This window comes from Lasioglossum baleicum, chromosome 6 (assembly GCF_051020765.1).
Source record: "Lasioglossum baleicum chromosome 6, iyLasBale1, whole genome shotgun sequence".
NCBI classification, from domain to species: Eukaryota; Metazoa; Arthropoda; class Insecta; order Hymenoptera; family Halictidae; genus Lasioglossum; species Lasioglossum baleicum.
The window spans coordinates 13,116,939-13,140,352 of record NC_134934.1 but is presented as its reverse complement, the minus strand read 5'-3'; the positions used below and the strand labels follow the sequence as shown (position 1 = coordinate 13,140,352).

Below are 23,414 nucleotides of genomic sequence, written 5' to 3'. Positions count from 1 at the left end.
GCAGACACCACTGATGAATGCGGAACCGTGTGCGAAGAAGAATTGTCCGGAGACGCAGAAACGAACGCAGAAAAATCGGAGCGGTTTCGACAAATTGGAAATTAGACATTTATGGTTTGTAACGTGATTAAACTTCCATACGGAGTAGGGCAATCAACTAATATTTAACAAAAAGACTAATAGTCTTTTTGAATGTTAGTCACAGCAACATAGTCATTAGTCAGAACTTTTTGATTAGTTAGTAATGACTAATTAATAATATCAATGTATATTAATCGCACAATAGTGACTGATTACTGATCATCAACTACTAATTCACTAATAAGCAATAGCTACCGATTACTTAGCCTGTGACTAACTATGTGCCATTTAGTTATCACTAACTAATCAAAGAGTTTTGACTAATGACTATGTTACTATGACTAACATTCAAAAAAACTCTTGGTCATTTTTAAATATTAGTTGATTATTGCCCTACTCTGCTTCCATATGTATATCCTTGTCGAAAAGGTTCTACCTACCCATACATAAAATAATTTCAATCGCATCTCAATACCAGCCGTAATGAATTCCCTCTTAATGTTTCTTCTTCCCATTAAGCTGCCGCAACTTTCCTTCTCGCGTTTACACATTTCTAACCGTTCCTGTCCATAAATAAATAAGTTTATCCGCGGGATCGAAGATACAGAACAAAGTGGCCACAATTTACCATACTCCGCGTCGAAACGAGAAGATCCGCTATCTGGAATGGTAACAGGTGGCGAGCAAACGAGAATTACCTGAGAAAGAACGTTCATAATCGACGCTATCGCAACAAACAGGGATAATGAAATTCAGTTTCCCAGAAGGTATGCGTACCGACCGGTAGACTAATATTAAGAGGACGATAAGGGGACGCGTGAGGGGCTCGTTCCTGACACTGGTACGCTTAACAGGCTCTCGCGGTAATTTCCATCCGAGGAAACCCGTGCAATTTCATAGGTCTTCCAGGCTCGTCTGGCTGCTAGTAATTCGTCGTTTCACGTAAATTATGACGAGTCCTCGGCGGATCCTCCATTCGGGGACTTTTCACGGGAGTGAACTTAATAACGCGATCCCCCTCGAAGGTCTGCTTCCACGGAGGACTTCCTCCGAAAAGCCTGCCGAGCTTCCTCTTCTCCTACGTACCGTCTCCCCCGTCTTTAATCGGAATATTGTTCGATCGGGAAGCAGCAGGTGGCGAACGAGAGGGAAGGAGCGGAGGGGGTTGAGAGCCCGTAAATCGCGCAACAAAAGACAGCAAAATCGAGGCCTGTGTCTAGAATGTGCCGTTGGGAACGGCGTGGATTCACGGCCGCGGTAACCCAAGACGGTGGCGAGGCAGAAGATGCCAGAATAAGATTTAATAAATGCCACAGGCCACAGGTAGGCGACGTCTTAGCACCGCAAAGCCGCCTACAGGGAGTCGGATTTCTTCGACGCGTCTCCCCGATAATTCCGACGCCTTCCCCTGTGCTCTCTTAACGAGCCGCGAGTGGGACGCGCATCCATTTTCAGATCGACCACGCGAAACGACTTGATCTACGATACGTCTCCACCAGAAATGGCGGAATCGCTGGACTTCGTGTGAAAATTCCGCTCTCGATTTTGCCCAGCGATTGTCTTCATCGGATATACTGACAGGAAGTTGGGAATCAAGTTCCAAATCTCTATTTAGCATTTGTATCTTAAAGTTGACTCGGAAAGTTGTTGTTTTGCGCGGAGGCACGCAGTTTAGCGATGATTATAGGAGTTTAGAGCGGACCCTACTGTTTCGGGAGCTCGACGATGGCGCCGCGACGCGTTAGCGCGCGCCCACCAGCTCCGAATTTCGTATTCGGAGACTTGAACGCGTGGTGGACGTGCGCGCGGTACAAACGACGCCTGAAATTATTCCAATCGGCATGAGGCGAGCCAACCCTCGCGGGACGTCGCTCAATGTCGCTATTCACGCACCGACGAAAGTTCGTGCCTGAAAAGAGCTTTAATTCGTACCCATTTTTATGCAAAGGAGCCAAGATCCCGTGGCCATTCGTCGCATCCGCTCGGAAAAAGCTGCTTTAATTCCACCCTCTTCCCGGTTTTCGACATCGCCCCCTGTTTTTATTCCTCTCTCTCTTCCTCTGTCGCGTTCGTTTCGGCGCGACCGTATAAAAATATGCGGATTTAAGCGGGCCGACGATCACTTTTGTTCGGACAGGACCGACTGACGTGACCGCGATATTCGCGTCGAAACAACCGGGACTTTCGCATACCAATGAAATAGAGATCGTTCTCGGCGCTGTTCCGCGAGCGTTATTCCGTAACGGCGCCGCGCGTTTCACGGGAACTGTAAAAATCGTGGGCGAGAGAAAGAGAGGGAGACACAAGTGTGGTAAAATGTGGTCGCTTGTAAAACTTCTATCTGGAGGGTTTCGGATTTTTGCGAACCTCGGCAACGAGCAATTGTATCGCGCAGCTTAATAACGATCCTTATCGCGCGAGATTTGTTACGCCTCGGATATTTTGTTTCTCACCACGCCCGCGCGGATAAAGCCAGTCCGGGAATGCACAGTTTCTTTGCATATAAGTCATTACTCGTTAACCGCGTTTCACGGCCGGCATGGGAAACGAATGGGGTTGTAAGTACTTGGTTGATCCGCGCGAACCAAATCCGCACAAAGGAGCTTGCCGATAAAGCGAGATATGTACTTCGATTCGAAGATAACGATCGGCATCATATATGGACTACTGGCTGCGAGTATTTCGACGTTTACACCTTTTCTCGTAAAGTATGAAGTGTATGGCTGTTACCGTGAAGCGATCACTGTTTGCTCCTGTTCCGTACCGATATTTACAGAGAATATCGTGTCGTTGAAACGGCATGGAACGCTGATTGCCGTAACTAAGGGGCTAATTAGAGGCGAATGGAAATATATGGTTTATGTACGGACCGTTTCAAACTTCAACTATTTTCCCGACGTTCATATGTTTTCAGGAATTTCCACCCTGCCGATTCAGCTCTCGTGCAAAATTCGAGAAATTGTTGTGGAAGAACATTTTGTGAAGAAAAGTCGAAAGGAAAGTGGGTTAGATTGATCTAAACGATGTGCGAAGCTCTAAGCGACTAATCTAGTAAGTAAATCTAGAAGTACTCGTGAAAAATGAGAAGGTAACCGAATGAACAAACCATCAGGCAATTACAACAGCGTTAAAAATTGATAGCGGAGTTGAAGATCGCAGTAGGGTGGACTCGGGGCTGTCCAATTTCGGATTAATGAAAAATCAATAGGAGGAAGTTGAGGGAAAGAAGTTAGGGCAATTACAGTTGTCAGGGTGCTTTCTGACGGAGCCATCGGAGGCGAGGCTGTGTGCAGGTAGCACTTACCTTTTCCCATAAGCGACGCTACACCCTGCAGTTGACGACAAGTTAAACACGAGGTCCGTAGGTCGACGTCCAAGTCATCCGTTCTGGAAAAACAAACGAGGGGGTGCTAAGGTTTGAAAAACGAGAATGGGGTTGGAGGAAGGGGAACGATTGGACCCCCCACAGAAGCGAATACACGGCCGTGCGTAATACGAGCGTATCGACGCGTTTCTCTTATAAATACGCGTCGATATACTGCGTGAACCGGACTGGACGAGGGTGTGCGGTTACGAAGAGATCTGACACGTCGATAAATATCCCCAGTGATCACCGGCCGCGACTTTACGGCGAACGAAACAGGCCCGCCGCTGTGCACCGTAATATTCTGTCGAATTTACGGGGAGAAGTGCGTTACGACTTTATTATGGACGCGCGGGGTCCCGGTTTACCGTGGCACGCCACCAGCGCCCACCATCCCAGCCCGATTTCCCTCTCTCCCTTTCATTCCCGTTCGTTCTCTCTTTCACTCCTCTTTTCTAGTTCTCTTTTTCTCTCCTCTTTTTTCCTGCGCGTGTCTTTGTAAATTCCAGCTTTTTATAATGCTGCCACGGCGTCTAGCGATTATGGGAAAAATTCGCCCGCGGCTGCTGGATCCCTGGTAACACGGCAGTGAGGACTGTATAGAGTACAGGGGCGCCGCAGCCACGCGCTTAAATCGACCGAGCGAAACGGGGGTGACAGTGGGACCTCTGGAAATTCTTCGCCCCAATATTTAGACCGCTTAACCTGCCCACCGGCGCATACTGCACGCCCACGAGCCCCGCCAAATTGAAAACACTTGCTTTCTAAGCGGTTACATAGCTCTGAACGATTACAAAGTAAGGGGAGTTCAACAATTTCTTCTATGCACAAAATTAATTGAACGTGTTCGTCTTATTATAATATGATATTTCAGTAATGTGCTGAAAAACTCAGCCAATTATCTTAAGCTAGAAGCATTTATAAAGACGTCCTAATAAATTATTGCAGCGCCCAACACATAATTAAAGTATACAGATCATCCCTTACACTAAATTTCGAACAGCAAACGCGAAATTGCGGACCACAGCACTATCCTCGCTACCGGTGTTTATCGCGGATAGAAAAGTTATCCGATAGACGGAGATCGCATAATCCTCTCCCGTTTTCGAGCTGCTCGGAGAGCGAAAAATCCTGTCGCGATGATCCGCCCACGCCGATCGTTTTCCGCTCGACTCGGGCGAGTTTGAGCTACGAGCGTTCACTTTGATAGCTCGTATAACTCCTGGCCGTCGTCCTTGTCGCGTTTGTCTCAGGGAACGATATCCACTGTTCCGCGGAGACGAGAATTAACGAGGTTTTCGTTTCGCCGGAGGCACCATTACTTTATTGTCACGCTACTTTATCGAGCGCGCTGATAATAAGGATGTTTTTATAGTTACAAGGATCAACGGTGTGGTTCTGTGCAGTGTCGCCAGATGAGGGGAGGGACCACGAATTCAGCGGAAGAAGTTATCCTCTCTCGACAGAGACAAAACACGTCACGTGACCGAGCCGCAACGGAAGCGCACAGTGCGGACAAATGGCCAAAATTTCGGCACTTCTCTGCATTTGATTACTAATGTAAAGGGTGTATAAAAAGTAATGGTCATCCGTTCTAGGGCTGAATCTACACCACTGGATCGGTGGACATTTGTGAGAGAAACTTGCCGCAAAATTGTTTATAACAAAGAAAATTGTTGTTAAAGTTGTTTTTTTACATTAACAACTTCCACTCATCCAGAAGAGAAAAAGTTTGAAAGACGTTAAAGTTTTTGCAAAACTTGCTTGTGTACCAAACTCAGTAAAATAAGTCTCCGTACACCCTTTAAAACAGAATAACTTTTTTATAATTATATTAAATGACCTGATGTTTTGTAAGCAATTAGGTGCATTGGTTTATTAAATGATGTGCAAAAAAAAAGTTTTACAAAAATTATAATTTACAAGGTTACGTGAAAAAATAAAAAAGGCATTTTTTAAAACTTTTTTAATTGGGTCCTTAATGAAAATTTAAAATAGATGTTTTGTAGATCTATGTTAGTTACACACATGCTGAAAAGAAATCGGTCGACGCAGGAAAGAACGACACGCATCGAAAGATGTACGATTCTTTGGATTTTAAGCAGAAACTGTTCAAAAGTCGTGTGAAAGTACGATTTTCACCATTTTTAACCGCTTGTAGCTCGTGTGTATCTCAATCGATTTTATTGACGATTCATCGGAATCTCGTTATTGACGACCAAAGACAATAACAAAAGAAATTTCTTTGAATGACTTCCCCCACTTCTCAATCTAAAGTCCTCCGGACACACTCCTGTCCAATTAACAAACGCAACATTTCCCACCCTTAACCATTCATGAAAAGCCGAGATGACAACCGCAGTACTATTTTGACCGTGGTCACGGAGTAACTTCTTCCCGTTCGCTGTCACGATTTCGGAAAGTGTGTGGTGTAGTGTTAAGTGATTGTGTAGAAGTGTGGTGTTTTGTGCTTCATCGTTAATAAGACGTATTCGCGAAAATGGCAGTGCCCACTTGATCCGACGGAAGAACAGGAGATTCTGAAAAATTTGTAAGTACCTATACTTGACATTAGTATTTTATAACCCAGGATTAATATTCTTATGTATAAAAATGGATATAAGATATTCTTTCATATTTCGCTACTTTAACTTTATCATCCTAATGGGCAGGGAGACGATCACTTGGTTTATTTAGATATATATCTGTCAATTCTCCATCTCCGCTCTCCGTCTCTCTCTCCCTTCTCATTACAATTTATGGATAGACCGTGTGGCGATTATCTTGAACAATTACTTAAATCAGTCTCCGATTTCTCTTTTTAATCTACGATTGACGATTAACTTCATCAATCAATTGAATCAACCGTCCATTTTCCAATGATTACCTTTTTTAATCGTACACAATAATCAATCAATGTTGATTAAAATTTTAATTGATTAATGCCCAACTCTGATACGTATAATTCTACACAATCAAATTTTGCAAGAACTTTAACAGCTTATATTTATTATAATCACTATTTGTTTGCTCCTTCCAAACTTTTTCTCTTCTCGATGAGTAGAAACAATTTTCATTGTTATAAACAATTTCGCGGCAAGTTTCTCTTACAAATGTCCACCGATCCAGAGGTGTAGATTCACCCCTAGATTGGATGATCATAATTTTTGTATACACCCCGTACATGCAAAGGTAATTATTCACAAAATATGAAACTGAACAATAAAATTCATAAATTAAGAAAAACTGACAATATTAATGCATAAAAATGATTGTTATATGATTAATAATAACGATTTCCTCCTAATTCGCAGTTTTGACAAAAGAAATTTATTGTACATCGTTATATAAACGAGTATTGAAAAGCGTCGTAGAAGGCGAAGGTAGAGTGGGGACACAAGTCTTGTCTTAATCTGGCGACTTTGGTTCTGTGAACGGAATTTAACGGGCTATTAAATCTCAATATCTTCTTGCTATAATTCGTTTTTCTTTCCCTGTATTCTATACTGCTTGTGCATAGATTCCTCGATGGACACATCGCATTTTCTAGGACGATTCAACGGTCCGATGATTAAATCGTGGAAGTTTATGCAAATTCGCAGTTTTATGCCGCGTTCTATGAAAAGAAAGATGAGAAAGGAATTTTATTCGTTGCTGCGGGAATTTTATTACAATCATAATGAAACAATAAAAACTTTATTTGCGCGCGTCTCGCCTACGGGACGCTATAAATGCACGAATATTCGCAGTTCATCGGTGAGCGACAGTTTTAATGAGAGATCTTACTGAATTACTCAACGAATTCGTTTCCAGAGACTTGAAATATTAATATTTATGACTCGTACGAATATAACGTTCAACACCTTCTATAATGACCGATGAAACTCTGTAATAAAATAATTTTGACGCATTGATTTTTTTACGAACCCCAGCGCGCGACATGCAATTTGCCGTTTACGGCTCTTGAAATTAATCGTTCAATTATGCATTTTTGTTCTTCTATCCGTGACCGGGGCAATTTTATTACACGTGTTAACGAACGCGTATTTAATGAGGTTTTGAAGGATTTTTATTGCGGTATGTGTATGAATTAATCAATGGAAATTTATACTTGGAGTTACTTAGAAACTTTGACTGGCCAGTAATTTCTTAACATCGTACGCCACGTTGAACCACGACATTATTGGCAAACAGTTAGACACCGCTAATGACAGCTGTTTCGGACATTAAAAAGATCAGCTCGTATTGATTCTGCGCTGCAAAATCTTGATCTGGGACCACTGCACGGCGTGCGGATCGTTGGTTCGCAATGTCGAGCGAGTCGAACGTGCCGCGAACAGAAATCCCCGCATTATTGCAGGCAGCAGCGCGGATCGGAGCGGAATGGAGCGGAATGGAGCGACGGGCCCCGTGTTTACAGGTACCCGGAGCGTGTACACATTGGGCCCGCAGTGAGTCAGACGAGATAAATAAAGATAAGAGCACCGCCGGTTACCGCGGAGAAAGTATTACTCGCGCAGATAATGTACAGTTGTAGGTTTAATGAGCAGCTACGTTTCGTATGATTTACAGGAATGCCCGCCGATGGTGAGGAACGTGAAGGAGGAGTGAAAACGCCGGTGTAGGAATCGAGGGAACCGGGCGAGGCGTATCGATGATTTACGCGGATAGAGATTAGGCACACGATAGCCGGGGACTACCGTGAAACTGCTTCGTAAATCGCGGGATCGGCCGCTTCGGGTTTTCTATTTTCTAGTAGAGACGTCAGTTAGAGACAATTTTGCTGTGACGAAACCGAAAATATTCCTCGTCATTGTTCGAGGATGATTGAAAGTATTCAAAGTTGTATTGGTTAAGCGGGCATGATAAATTGTGACCACTGCTTTATGCTGCCGCATGCCTTAAGGAGCTAGAACTGATGATTATTACTTCTTTAATGTCTCGTGAGATTATGAGAAATGATACCAATTCTTGGACATACCATACTTGGCCGCAACACGCAACAATTTCTTCGCACACCAGCGGCGTCTGTTCTTTTCCCTTCGGAAGTGTTTACGCAGGCAGTGCTTAGTTGTGGAGGCACGCGGTCGGTATTTACACTTTACACGCGCTGTCCTTTTCTACGTTCGGCGCGGTCACGAGAAAATAGTAGAACTATACGATCTATGAAGTTTTTCTTAATCTGTACATCTAATTTCAATTTAATTCCTCGTGCAACAAGTCAGATTCATAGTGAAGAAGAATAGGGTAAAGTGGCCACTTGAACCACTTTTTGTTGATGTCATTTACTGATTATTTTAGAATGCTATTTTTCGTCCAAAAAATTACCAGTTTTCGATGCATTTTCTCCCTATAAGATTCTGGGGTCAATTTTGTTCAAAAATTAATACAGCTTGGGAAACATATATTTTTTTTTGCTGTGTTATTTGCAGGTTCCAGCGAAAGGGGTTCTTAATATGGTACACCTTGATTCCCTAGTATGACACCTAGTGTCATATTCGGCACCCACACCAATAATGTTAATAGCTATACCCATATTAGGGAACCCTTGGTAGTGCCATATTGGGAACTTCACGTGATAATACTAGTAGATAATATAAACCAACAGTTGGCAAACATTAACTCAAACTACAGATATGTTCAAACATTTCAAAATCGCTTACCTTCCTTGAAAAAGATACAATCGATAATCTAACCACAACAATATTCAACACGTGGATACTAAATTCTACAGAATACAAAATAAGTAAACATGGTCAGTGTTGGGCAAATTTTATTTTAAATAATAAATAAACGTGTGATTTTAATTGCAAATAATAACTAAACTTTTTATTTAAATACATTATTATTCCGTATTTGCAAATAAAAGATTATTTATTATTTGGATTGCGTTGGAAATCAAATAAATAGTTTTTGGTCTTCTCTTGTTTTTTGTATTTTTTTATACAATGAACACATGCGCGTTATTTGTCGATGCAAATAATAATTGAAATTGTATTTGTAAACAACAATTAACTGTATTATTTTAAATAATTCATTTAGACTCGCTCAAATAATAAATAACTTATTATTTAAATAAATTTATTTATTGCCCAACACTGAACATGCTAAACTATTGTTTGAGGATTTTCTTACTAGAGTGCGACTTCCCCCTTACAAGATATAAAGTAGTGCCGTAATAGGCGATTACACCATATTTTGGCACTTTACCCTATAATTCTAATAGCTTTATGAACACAGAAAAACGACAAGCAGATTGAAAGAGGTTTTTGCACAGCGTTAGTGTGTCAACTAACGCAGTCTACGCTACGGCGTTATCAGCGGCTACAGGCTAACAGTATGCGGATTCCAGTTGGTTTATTTCTCGCATTAGTGAATCGTTTCGTCTCCGCTTTCCCTGTCACGTTGCCCAGGCGATTTCCATCGACGGATCGTATATTCGCGAACGGTTCTTGCGTTCGGAACAGCACTGGCCCGTTATTTATGGACCTGGCGATACACCGAGGTCGACGAAGCGCGAGGATTTCCGTGTAAACGGCGCCGCAGCCAATTAAATACACGTGTAACCGAGCCGCGCCTGTTGAATTCGCGCGTTTCGATGGCTCGTCCAACGCGCGATTCGCGATCCTCGATTCCGTCGAGCTCCGTTTCCACGCGGATTAAGAATCGCTCGCGTGCAGCCTAATTTGCAATGTAGCTTCCAACTGGTTCTCGCTCCTGACCTCACCGGCCGCGTTTACCTCGTGGTTAATTAATGATCGCGTTATTTAGCGACGAACGAGGGCCTCGCGTGCGAGACCCGCTCCGTGACGCCGCCGCGAGCGTTTTTCGGGGTGTTATGACGAATGGCCCGCGATACAGTTATCGATAGCCTTCGTTAATAATCAAGCCGAACGCTGTTTCACTTTCGATCTGATAAGTTTGTTGGGTTGATTAATTGAACGGCCCCGCGCGCCGTTGCGCAAACGTTGCTGCGATGTTTCGGAACTTTTTGATAACGAACATGGCCGGCACGGTTTTGACAATTGTGTTTTGACATCTTTTCGGGGGAATGGACAGGCAGTAATCGCGGCGCTCGTAGGGCATTGTTTGAAAATTCATAGTTCCGTTTTTATGGAATAGGGTAATTGTACCAATTACTTTACTTTAATATTATTCCTGATTTATCGTGAAATAATAAATAATATGTGTAATCATTTTATGGAGGAATAATGTATTCTGAATACAAAAAAGTGGTGGCCTTCAAAACCTAATACATCATAAGAAAATATTAAAAAATAAGATCGATGACATTTTGCACGTATTACTGCGGATTAGAATTCGAAACATACGAGCGTACGGAAACAAACTACGTATCTAGGCATTCATTTAAATAAATCCTGAATAGAGCTTTCTAAATAATAATAAAACTTTCCAGAATCTCTGAAACATCAAAAGTTTGAATTCACTTGTTTACGGTTTTTAGAGTTAACTTCAATAATTGTAAAATAAAGATCGTGGTAGGTTTAGTGGTAAAATATTGGTTCCGCGGTTGGAATGGAGCACCCTGTATGCGAGGAGCTATGTCATCAAAGACGCGACCGACGCAAGAACGTGCAAATTGCGACGATAACTCGATTTTCTTACGCGTACCGGCTCGCTTCAGCGGCGACCGTCAGAATGCAGTTTCTCGTTCGAAAGGATACTCGACTTCCGGTAAGTCCGCGCTTATCTACGACCTCCATTCGGTGGATTAACACTCCCCGGCTTGCTCGGAGTAGTCTCGTTGCTCGCGAATGTACAAGCGCGAGTGTCAAATGGTTCTCCGGATTTTATTTACGTCGACGATAGTACAATTTACAGCATGCCGAGGCGAGAGTGGCTTGATAAGAGCGGAATGGCGACTTCTGATACCGAAGACCGGAAGCGAGCGAAAGAGCCGCGAGAACAACGAACTCGATTCACTTCTTCGGTCGCCCGGAATCGATTACACTTTTCGAGAACTCGATGGAAGTTTTCGACGGAGGCTGATCGAGTTTCGGGTTTCAATCTTATTACCAAGAATAATAAAACCGGGATTCCGATACAATAAAACCTGTAAAGCTAGCAATCTCGTATAATACTTCCATCTTTTAATCATTGCGCGATAATACTTTCTTGCGTAATAAAGAGAGATCCGGAGTCTTCGGAACATTAAAACCTCGAACAGCAATAAGTCATTTCACAAATTCATTAACACCGCGAGTAGACCGTTGATTGTTACGCATTTATAGCTCGGAAAATCTTCTGGCGAAATAAAACAGAAATTTACATACTGGGGATACTAAAAAAGGAAACGAATTTATAGTCGGTAAATCATTGAATACAAAAGTGTGCAATTTGCATAAACAGCCGCAGTCTAATTACACGTTGGCGTTTCGCTATGCAACAACGGCTCTCGCAATTTTTACTGAATAGCGAACTTCGGAAACATTGATTCTCGGCCGGAGTACTATACACGTGAAATTAAAATCTTCTGCCGTGGTGTGCACCGAGTACGCCCCTGAATGACTGACTATTCAGTTTAATAAGGTGCTTAACAGCCGCCTATTTAAATCCGCCATTATCGCTTTTTCCAAGCAGCGCTATCCATCAAGAGTTGTCAAGTGCAAAAGGGATCTGGCGACAATGCGAACGGTTCCTCGCGAGCGTTGATGAGGATACATTGTTAAGCGCGAATGCGTGCACGGGCGAAGGACTGCTCGCATCCACCTGTTAACGCAATCTCATTAAATGTTGGAGGAACTCGTCGCGCGAGCTATTTATTATGCATTCCTGACTACGTATCTAATTATCGGCCGGTAAAAATATATAATATGCGTCTACGTTAAATAAACGGTCCACCGGTGGCAATATTATTTAATTGCTTACGCTTTCCTGATTAGACGCGGCGAGTTTTATTCTGATAATATTATACATACTGATCATTTATTCCCGCACAAGCAGCCCTCGAGAAAATTATATTTACACGTTTATGAGACGTATATAAATTTATGAAGTGATGGAAAATGTTGTCTTAACTTAAGTTAACGGCATTAACGGCTTACGTCGTGTGTCGGAAAGGAATTTTTAATAAAGACAGAAGAATGAATTTTTTCCTTTGATGTTCGTATCAATCAAAAAAATTGTTGACCATTTGACCTTGAAATTCGAGGTCAAACTTTTTTGTACAGCACTTTCAATCAATTTCCACCAAACCGAGGTTGCAGAACGATCCACCAGATCATTCTACAATTGAATGACGCGCACACAGTTCGCTATTTCGGTAGAAATAGCACGCGAAATCCAACATATACTACTACTACTCGAATGTCCCAGATTCTCTTTGGAACGATCCAGATTCTCCATCGAAAATTACCTTAAGTCAAATCTACTTGAGGACAACAGAGATCCGTTGATACACAAGTGGGTAACGAAAGTATTCGAACGCCCTTTAAAACAGAATAACTTTTTTATAATTGTATCAAACCACCTGATTTTCTATAATCAACTAGAAGTATTGGTTAATGAAATTATGTGCAAGAAAGATTTTCCAAAAATTATAATTTACAAGGTTACACGCAAAAATAAAACAGGCATTTTTTTAAACTGAACAATGAAATGAACAATAAATGAATAATAATAAATAGTACGCGGGAAATCTCGGGGCGCTTACATTCGCTAGAGCGCAATAAAGATTTCCAGGCTGGCTTATAATGCCGGGCAAGAATACGGCCGTAAACAGCGGGCAGCGAGATGAATCTCCGAATGCAGTCGATCTGTTTTCTATCAGGATCTCGAGTCTGCATTCTTGGCGGAGCGTGGAGCATAAATTCAGCGTCGGACTCGCGAGGCGTTTCGAGGCGGGTTCCCGGTCTCGCTCTTTCCGGATTTCATTTTCTATGGTGCCAGGATCGATTAAATATTGCCGGGAGAAACACGAGACACGGAATAAAGTGTTACACGACACCGTGGTCCGTGGCCCGGAGTCACGCGGGCCATTCATCCCTTGTCTACCGAAGAAGCCAGCGCCGGAGCCGGAGGAGAACGGGCCCGGGGAGCGAAAACGAAAACGGCCAGGCCTCGAAAAGCGGAAACTCGAGATCCTCCGGGCACGTCCCTTCTGGGGCCCTTCTTCCTGGTCGTCCTTTTGCGTTTTACGAGGCCCTTAAATCTTTCTGCTGCTGTCCGGCGTGGCGCGTCCACCGGGAACGCCCCCTCCGATGCCGTTCAATCTTAACGAGCCGGTAAATGATTTTTATGCCGGCCAAGATGCATAATCCGCGGCCGTCGACGTGCACGCCGGGTAATTGAATGACGGACTCACCTCTCTCTCTCTCTCTCTCTCGAATTCATTCGATCCGCCGATCGAATAATGGTCCCGTTAAAAAATATCGGCTACGATTATGCGAACGTTTATGGACCCCGGAGGAACTCGTGGCAAAGCAAATACTGCCGCGTCTAGAGCCTGGTAATTGGGGTACGCTTCTCCCTCGAAATTTTACAGGTACGCCCTTCTACAGTTGACTCGACTCGAATTTATCTGATTGATCGAAATAGTCTTTTGCAGTCTCTTTTGAATGAAAAGTTTTTAACCTGACAGCTATTTATCTGTTTCTTTACGATATAGGATACCTAACAAAAAATATTATACAAAGCAGAGCTGTCTCGTTGTCATTGTAAATCCTCCAGTTGTTTTAGTGAAAAATGACCGTTCGCTGGAGAACGGAGTGTCATCTCAATATCGGATCTATTAAGCAATCCTTCCGTCCGAGAAAGAACGGCAGAGTTCGTTTAATTTGCGAAAGTTTTTTATTCTAACAAGAAGTTACAAGACACGCTAGATCGGCTGGGACACGTCTCTGTAAATCATTTCCTCGTGGAAGCGGAGAGAACGACGGTAGCCAGAGATTCTAGACGTTAGCCGCGGCAAAAACGTTCTCCTGGAAGGATGAAAATATCAAGCGGCGGATTAGAATTTACAAATACAGCCGTCGAGCCGGCGTGTACCGGCGATTCATCGTTAAACGACCCTCTAGACACATACCCTCCCTCCTATCTCTCTCTCTCGAGTATGGCGTGCTCGAGAGTACCGTGCGCCTCGTTCCACGCGGATCCATCATTCGTGGCTCGATCGCATCGTCGAGCGTGATGTTTTACAATGCTGTTTGGCTATCCCATTCACGAGTAGCAGAACGTTCTCTTTGACACGATTGTTTTGACTGGCCGTGAATACGAAACCGTCCCCGGCACAGTAACCGCCCACGGTTTTTCCATTCCTCCTCGCTGTTTCTCCTTTTACTCGCCTCCTTTCTTCTCTCTTTTTCAGCTCCTTCTCTCTCTCTTTCATTTTTCCGTCTCGCCTTTTCCCGGAGGGTGGCCACCGACACTCCGTCCTTTTTCTTCTCCATTACCGTTCTTCGGCGAAGAGAGCCGGCTTCCGGTTGCCACTCGAAGTCAACGGGCCCGATCATCCGCGACCGCAGAGCGAGGAGGAACAGAGACCGCACAATGTCTATTCATCGCCGATCGAAGATGGACGTTGGCTGCCTCGTTGCGAGCCCTCGCCGTCATCCCAGCGCCCGATGGAATATGAAAATACCCCGAGAATTAAAATAACACTGGCGCACCATCGCGATCTTAAATAATTCATGGGCTTTTCTCACTCCCCGCCCCGTGGAACGCCCCTCCAGCGAACCATCATCAGGAGACTGGGGTTCTTGGTGGAATATGAGCGCTATGAAGCTCGAATGCACACTGTGCCCGGTTGCACAGCGTATCTTCGATTGTCTCTTGAACCATTCAGCATGTTACATATCTCTGGACCGAGTTTCATTCGAATTTGATGGATCTAATCAATAATATTATGGAAAATTCAAACAAAATGGTAATTCTTCCATGTTCGTCTTAGATATTCTGTAGATGACGTTTTTACGTAAAAAACGTAAATTTCCATAAATTCGTATTTTGTCTGTGTTCAACCCTTTGCAGTCCGAGCAATTTTAATGAAAAAATTAGACATTTCTTCCGACCCTATGATTTCTTAAATTTTAAGTCGTCGCGCGACACTCGGTAGTACGTCAGCGCGTTCAGCGATCCCCACTCCGAGCGCTAGCGCTCCCTACTCCACTACGCATTCTCACATCGACTCATCCCCACTCTACTGACCCATTTCGCACCGAAGGAGCTTAATCAGTGTGGTGTTCGTTCATTCAGTTCCATTTCGGACAATTTCGGACTCCATCAAAAGACGTCGTCTCTCGGAGTCATCCCCTCATTCTATCTCGCGTATTTCCATATCTTGCGTTTCTATATCTTACTATTTCATACCAGTATTATACTATATCTTGCGTTCCATTTAAAAAGAACTGAAAAGTAGAAAATAAAAAATACATAAAAAAAAACTTTTTAAAAACCACGGTTATATTAAAAAGGAGAAAATGATTTTTTAGACATTAGTGACCATAAATAAAAGCGTGGAGCGCCCACGAAAATTACGTCAATATAGTTTAGCGCTCCACGCTGTTATTTATACTCACTAATGTCTAAAAAAATTATTTTCCCCTTTTAGTGCATTTTAATATAAGCGTGGTTTTTAAAAAGTTTTTTTTATATATTTTTTTTAAACAGTATATTAATATATTAATATAAATGTTCTACTCATGTAACGTTATATTTTATTAAAGAGATTTAAATAAAGAAATCAACTATGCCTGTCGACACTTTCAATTCTTCTTAATAAAATTTTTATGAGCAGAAAACAAAATGGGGTACCGAAATTACCCTGCAACAATTTTTGGTGGCGCCTCAGAGTCGCCATTCGAGTGCTAAGGGTTAACAATGAATTCTCATTGACAAAAAAACTCACACAAAAATTCATCAGAACCTACATGTACCCAACAGACCAATCAACACGACAAATTTAAATTTTCCAATTTCAGAGGCGATATAAAATCCACGCAATCCACTTATTCCCCACACCCCATTAACGGCCATAAAATCAATTCCGCTGACCGAGGAAATAAGCATAATCATCGTGTATCGCGTGGCACGTAGAAGAAGCGTGGAAACGCTAGTTAGCCTGGCGTCCGTTTTCCGGCTCGCTAAATGCAAAGCAAACGGCCGTGGATGGATTAAAGGGGGTCGTCGTCAGAAAATAATCCAAAAGAAAGTTCACCGGGAGCTATTGTAACTACACATCGTGGCCGGGGATACGGTCGGCTTAACTGGATCGGACACGGAGTGGCTCGAATTCTATTTGTTGGATTAACGGAGTCGGCCTGGGTGCGCTGGGCTCTCTCTATCGACTGGCCGTTTCACGCTCGATATACGGACCGACGGAATCAATTACCTACCGGCGTCGGCGTCCATTGCTTTTTTTCTGCTTGGTGTGTCCGGGTGATAAGCGGTTCGCGAAATTAATTGGTGCGATAGCCCGAATCGGGAGGAACCCGCGAATTATGCGCTTGTGACTGGGCCCGATCGGCCCCGACCGGTTATGACGCGATCGCTGCGCCGCGTTCGTAATAATTACGAATACAGTTGGCGTTGGGAGAGTGGCCGGCAGTTAACTGCCGGTAATTTATGCGGAGTCCAGTGAAAATACCACGGTCGTCACCCGAGACGTCTGAATTAGAGGAATCCGAGGCGTGCGTCTCGGTTCGTATTTGTTGAATCAACGGCTAGTTGCTGGTACACTTGGTCGTGTATCCTGATCGTGGCTCGGTTCTATCCTTCTCTCGCCTTGTTCGTTGTCTCTGTTTCTCGTGACTGCTATCTCGTAGTTTCTCTCCCGGGGTATATATACAACCGGTGGAATCAATTATCGGCGTTTTCCATCTTTGTTCGGGCCCGGACCGAACCGGAGGAGTTGAATTCGATGCCAGCGCCGGATTAAGGGTACCGGGGGATCAACGAGAAAGCGAGACCAGTACGAGAGGAACCACTTAGATCTGACGCGAGGCCCAGCGGGATACGACGCGATGTCCTGGACAGCCTGGGAGTGTCTAGAGAGTATGGCAGGATCGGATGAACGGGGAACCATCGCGTCGTAGGCTTCGAGGACCTGAGCGAGACTCCGCGAGCCGGTGTGGAAACGAGACGGAGAAATGGGAAAAGGGCTAAAAAAGATGATCCTCGCCCGGAGGGAGAGATCGAGAGAGAGAGACGGAGAACCAGGGCCCATGGGTACCCACGTATATACACGGACCCGTGTACCTTGTATGCCACACGCTGAGTGACTTATGACGACCGATACGCCAGCGGTTCTCATGATGACCCGGCCAACTCAACTCGGATGCGGTCGTCATCCACGGACGCGAAACCGGTTGTTGAGCAAATACACGGGCTGTCGTGCGTTCCTCGAAACCAATCTCGTTGCCGGCTGATTTTTATGCAGCCGGGATTCGAATAACGCGCTCCATTTCGCATACTTGCGGCCGCGGGATCCGCAGGACCCACCGATCGCCGCTGGAATTTCGGATAGGGAACCGTGCATGGCGGGCTCGATGACTCGCGGAATTTTCTGCGGTGGTGATTCGATGCTGGTAATGCTGTATTCTGGGTCGATGCCGTGGATATTGTTTGCCCGAGCTATGGTTTTACGAATTTTAACCACCATATTTCCCATTTTATAGTCCTCGTGAAATGTGTATAATGTGGAAGGAGTTAGGAAAACAAATTAACTGTATGCGACAGTTTTGGGATTCGTTCGTTCGCTGATCTCGATGCAGAATAACAATTTTCTGTATCAAATACAAGAGGCGAGAGTCACATTTGATAAATTCGAAACAGTGCCCACCCACTTTTTAAATAAATGTATAAAGTCCAACCGCGGGGTAATGATTTTCCACAGTAATCGATGTAACATTTAACGACAATTGGGTAATCGTTTTCCCACATAGAAATTAGACGTTTCTGCAGTAGCGTTCAATAATAATCGGTTAACGATTTCCCATGCCACACCTCGGCATGTGTAATCAAGTCTCGAATAATTGGTGGATTTCTTACGGCAGCGATTAGAAGATAGCGCAATCATAATCGTGAGGCGATTTCCCGGGAGATTGAAAGATTTCATAGCAGGAACAAGAGGAATTGTTAAGAGGCAGGTAAACACCGGTTTCATAGGTGAACGTGTTCTCCAAGGTGGAGAAACCTGAAGGAGAGACAAGAACGGGGCTCGCGGCGTGCGCGCCCAATGAAACCAGTTGATAGCCAAAAAAGGGTTGGGAATTGACTCGGCCCGTTTTTATCGGCGTTGCGTAAAGAGTTTGCGCTCCGGTATCGGTATTAGTCATTTTCCAATTACGCCCGATAGATTGCCGGCGACCGTTCACCTAACCTAGCCGTTGGCTCTCGACGATTCGCGGTGTTACGACACGATGCTGTTACAACGTAACGAGCCATGTCCTCCCGCGGTGTCCTTAAATTTCAACACGCTGCCGTATGCGGGTCCGGCCACTTGACGTTAACGAGGAATTACCAGCGTCGCCATCAGGGCGCAATATTGTCGCCTCGTTGATCGATAACGCCCCGTAATCATTAAATAATCGCCCGCGATACTTGTTTCGGGCACCAATTGTCCGGGCACTTCGCCGTTATTGACGAGTGCCTCTTCGGGGTCGTGCTGTTAACGGAATCACACACTAATCGGTTGTTCCCTTGCCACTATACAAATATTGCACGTTAATAAATTCATAGAGAAACTTAATTTTCTTTGACGCGTTCGTCAGTGACAAGTTCGCGATTAAATCATTTTACCACGTTTATATTAGTTTGCCGAGTTGTCGTTTTGGTGTTGTTGTGTGCGTCAAATCCTGTAATCGAATTTTAAACCACTTCCCGATGAGCTAGAGACTTGAAACTTTAAACATGGCTCACAGAACTGGATGACAATGCAATATTAAAAAAGAAATTACAAAAAGAAACTGTACGTTCAGGAGAAAAAATGTTTAATATTAACCGTCACACCTCGTCGCACGACGCTCGGTAGTACGTCATCGCGTTCAGCGATCCCCACTCCGCGCGCCAGCGCTCCCTACTCCACTAGGCGTTCCCACTCCGACTCATCCCCACTCCACTGACCCATTTCGCACCGAAGGAAGTCAGTCATTGTGGTGTTCCGTTCATTCAGTTCCCCATTTCGGACATTTCATCCTCTCATTTTCTCTCGCTTATTTCCATATCTTACTATTTAATACCGGTATTATTATATTTTGCGTTCCATTTAAAAAAAGACTAAAAAGTAGGAAAATATAAAACCACGCTTATTAAAATGCACTAAAAAGGAGAAAATAATTTTTTTTAGTCATTAGTGACTATAAATAAAAGCGCGTGGAGCGCCCACGAAGATTACGTCAATATATGTAGTTTAGCGCTCCACGCTTTTATTTATAGTCACTAATGTCTAAAAAGATTATTTTCTCCTTTTTAGTGCATTTTAATAAGCGTGGTTTTTGAAAAGCTTTTTTTATATATTTTTTTATTTTAAGTACTGTAAGAACAGAATAAAAGCTGTACAAATTACCACGTCTCTATTCAACGATGTGCCTAAAAACAACGAATTTTTGCGGCGAGATAACAATGTGTGTTCTCGAGTTGGCTTGTCGAAAGTTCTCCGTCAAGTTCGTCAGGGACAAAGACGCTGAAGCCCGAAGTAAGCCACACCCTGCTCGTAGGGAAAAAGAGATTTAGATCTCATCCTGCGATGGTCCTAGACCCGGGGGAAGGAAAAATCGCAAGCCGAAAAACAGATCTCGATTTGTTCTCGGGCTGGTCGAACGGGTGACAACGGTGTCTAGTGTCGACACGGAAAGAGATAGAGGGAGAGAGAGAGAGAGAGACTCGACATTCCAAACGCATTACCATGCGGAGAGATCAGGGAATCTGGAAGTTCGCTTGTAGATGTTTATCCTACGCCCACATGTTTCTGCCGCTCCCCTCCGAACAGCGTGTACCTGTGGTACCTTATCCTGAGGGAACGATCGGCTAACGAGATTAGTTCTCCCGGAGCACGTCTGCGAGGGCAGAGAAGATCGGGTTGACGAAAAGCGACGAACGCGCGCGCGGGGATTATCGATCGTTCATCGGAGAACGGATCACATCGCGCGTCGTCGTCGTCGCAGAAATTTCGCAAGGATCGGTCGCCTTGCGAACACAGAGGCAGCTCGCAATTATCCGGGGTTTATTGCCGGGGCGCGCGGGCGCGCGGACTCGCGTTTATTATACCCGCGAACTCGAGATCCACCGGTGCCGAAGAGGATGACTGATGAACACGCGTTAAAAAGGCGTGTCTCGGGTTTCATAGCGCAGTAAATCGAGCCTCGAATATCGTATGAGCCACCGAGCCACGCGGGCTGCTTCGCTGACCCTTAGGAATGCAAAATATTACCGAGAAAGAGGGCGCTGCCCTCTGTGCGAAACAAAAACCTGACGACCGACAAGCGTTCTTCGACCCGATCGAGATATGCGCATATTGATTTTCACATGTAAAGTTGAAACTGTCGTTGCATCTTTAAGGGTGCAACCCTTAAATGCACACAGTGTCTACATTTGGTAAATATCGAATGAAAACTGAAGTTGAGAATCCAGTGATCAATTTTTAGTGCATGATTCAGAAATGAATGACGCAGTGTGAAGACAATACAGCCTCCAAGATGACGCACATGACAGATAGCTTAAAATATTATCACAGAATGCTCCACGAAAAAGCGTTAATGAGGAACAGCGGCAGTCAAGAATAAAATAAAAAGACCGCGCGTGTAATGTCTATAATAATTTCTGGAGAGGCGGCTAATGCTCGAAGATTACTGTTAAGTAAAAACTAATTAAGCTCAACTTTTAAGTAGTTGCGAGGGGATTGTTAAGGAAAACTTTTCCCCTCGGCAAGATCAACGCTTGCTGCGTGTAGAGGAGCTAATAAAAATGGTTGCACGTCGAAGATAAGACATCAATGTGACGCAACGAGCGCGAGAAAGAAAGAAAGAAAGATAAAGTGGAGGAAAATAAATCGCGGAACACGAGTAACAGTGATTTAGTGGCGATAATTCCAGGGAAACGATCGGATTAACGCCGCCGATTCGGTGGATTTATCGGTTGACTGAGAGAATTTATTAGCCGCGGACCCGCCGCCGCGCCGTGATCCTTTTCTCTACGAGGACTCCGCGATACACGGTAGATACCGTTAATTAAAGAAGATTATATCCAGGTTTTCGATCATTGCGACGCCAAGCCCTCCTCTCCCCGCCTGATATATCTGTGCAAATATAACAGACACGCCCTCCGAGGCTCGACGCGTCGGCCATCACTGTGCCCGGGCTGAAAGGTCCGCAATTTATGCGTGTATCTACCTGCGTTAATGCGAGTGATGCTCGTTTATCGATTTTGTAGACGGAGCACACCGCTCGTCCGACCGTCCTACGACTTAATTGGACGACGAATGTAGACCGAGACAGGCACTCGCAACCCGATTATTGAACAAAACGTCCACTCGTATTTTATCTCTTATTACTCTCGGGATTTCACCGGGCCGCTTAATTGTATTCCTCGTTTTGCTCGTGTCGTAGGTATATAATACTCGCGAGAGCTTTCGATCGGCCGGTTAACAACGCAGCCGCCCCGGATTCATTCGCAAATAATAACGCAGTATTTTTAAGAAAATTCTCGATCGGATCCCCGGCACCGACAATTCCATTAAAACGGCGCGCTGTTTTCTGAACCCGCGACTCTTCCAATATTAATTCTTCGCGTTCGATCGATTGATAATTCAAATCAATTTTTACATTATTCGATCGTTTGATGTCGAAACCATTTTAACTCCAGCAAGAAAGTTGATTGAATCTACAATAATAAAGACCTCTTTTTATAGAAAATAATGAAATAAATTCCTTGACTGAAGCATATGTGCCTATAATTACGAAAATGGTCCAAGCCAAGTGTTTCTTGTTTCGAGATGTGCAAAGGTAAAGGATATTATGTAACACGAAATGAATTCCATGTAATGTTGAAATAACAAGCACTATCTAACGGTTCATTTTTGACAATATCGTAAAAATTACATTGAATTAATTTACATTAGACCATTTTCATAATTATGGGTATAATCTAATTAAATTGCGGATCGTTATGCGAATGAAATAAAAATCTGACGACGGGAAAAATATATTTCGTCGCCTGGAAAGTGTCTTTTCGCGCGAGGAGTGCACTCGGGGCGCATCGAATTGAAGCGCATTCATTAAAGCCGGGTTTACTATCGCGGGCGTCATAAAAGACTCGGCTACCTAGCGATATCAGAGCCGTAAATCTCGCATCGTTTATTAGCTGTCCCATAAAGTTTATTAAACCTCATTTACCTACCATTACAGAGCGTGTTTCGCGTCTCTATCGTCCGACGAGACAGCTGCGCGACAATAAAATGTTAGGCACCCCTACAGAACGTACTAGCGGAAAGTGTGTCTATCCAAACACGATCGTCCCCGTAATTTCGCGGAGGAGTAAACTGTACCTTGCCCGACTCAAAATTTGTGCCTTTCTCCTATAAATTATGATATATTTGGTGTGTAATCCAGTAGATTTGTGCCCGGGGCGGCTGCAGATCGATCCTGTGGGATCAATAGCTCAGGAGTTATGCTTGCTTAAAGTTGAGCAATCTGCAGTGTTTTTGACAGGCAAGGACGCCGCCATATTGGTTTGTAGTAACGACCGCGAGCCGCTTGCCGAGCAGAACCACCCCCTCCAACCGCAGCACCTAATCACCAACCAACTCAGTAAGCGGCACGCGACCGTCACTACAAACGAATATGGCGGCTCCCTTACTCAAAAACACTGCAGATTGCTCAACTTTAAGCAAGCATAACTTCTGAACCATTGATCCTACAGAATCGAAACTTCGATCTGCATTTGCCCCGGGTACAAATCTACTGGATTACATACCAAATACATAATAATTTATAGGAGGAGGGCACAAATTTTGAGT

At 44.0% G+C, this 23,414-nt stretch overlaps 1 protein-coding gene across 6 annotated transcripts in view; it reads right to left on the bottom strand.

The window, feature by feature from the left end:
- The window catches only part of Fz2 (frizzled 2), a 154,515-nt gene that overhangs the window by 68,870 nt on the left and 62,231 nt on the right, over window positions 1-23,414 (bottom strand). For 3 of the 6 annotated variants that reach the window (XM_076425956.1, XM_076425958.1, XM_076425957.1), the window contains one exon: window positions 3,386-3,468. The exons of the other annotated variants lie outside the window; for them this stretch is intronic. In XM_076425956.1, the coding sequence (XP_076282071.1) occupies window positions 3,386-3,395 (10 nt within the window). In that variant the 5' untranslated portion in view covers window positions 3,396-3,468. The remainder of the gene's footprint in view (window positions 1-3,385; window positions 3,469-23,414) is intronic. 6 annotated transcript variants of the gene reach the window in all.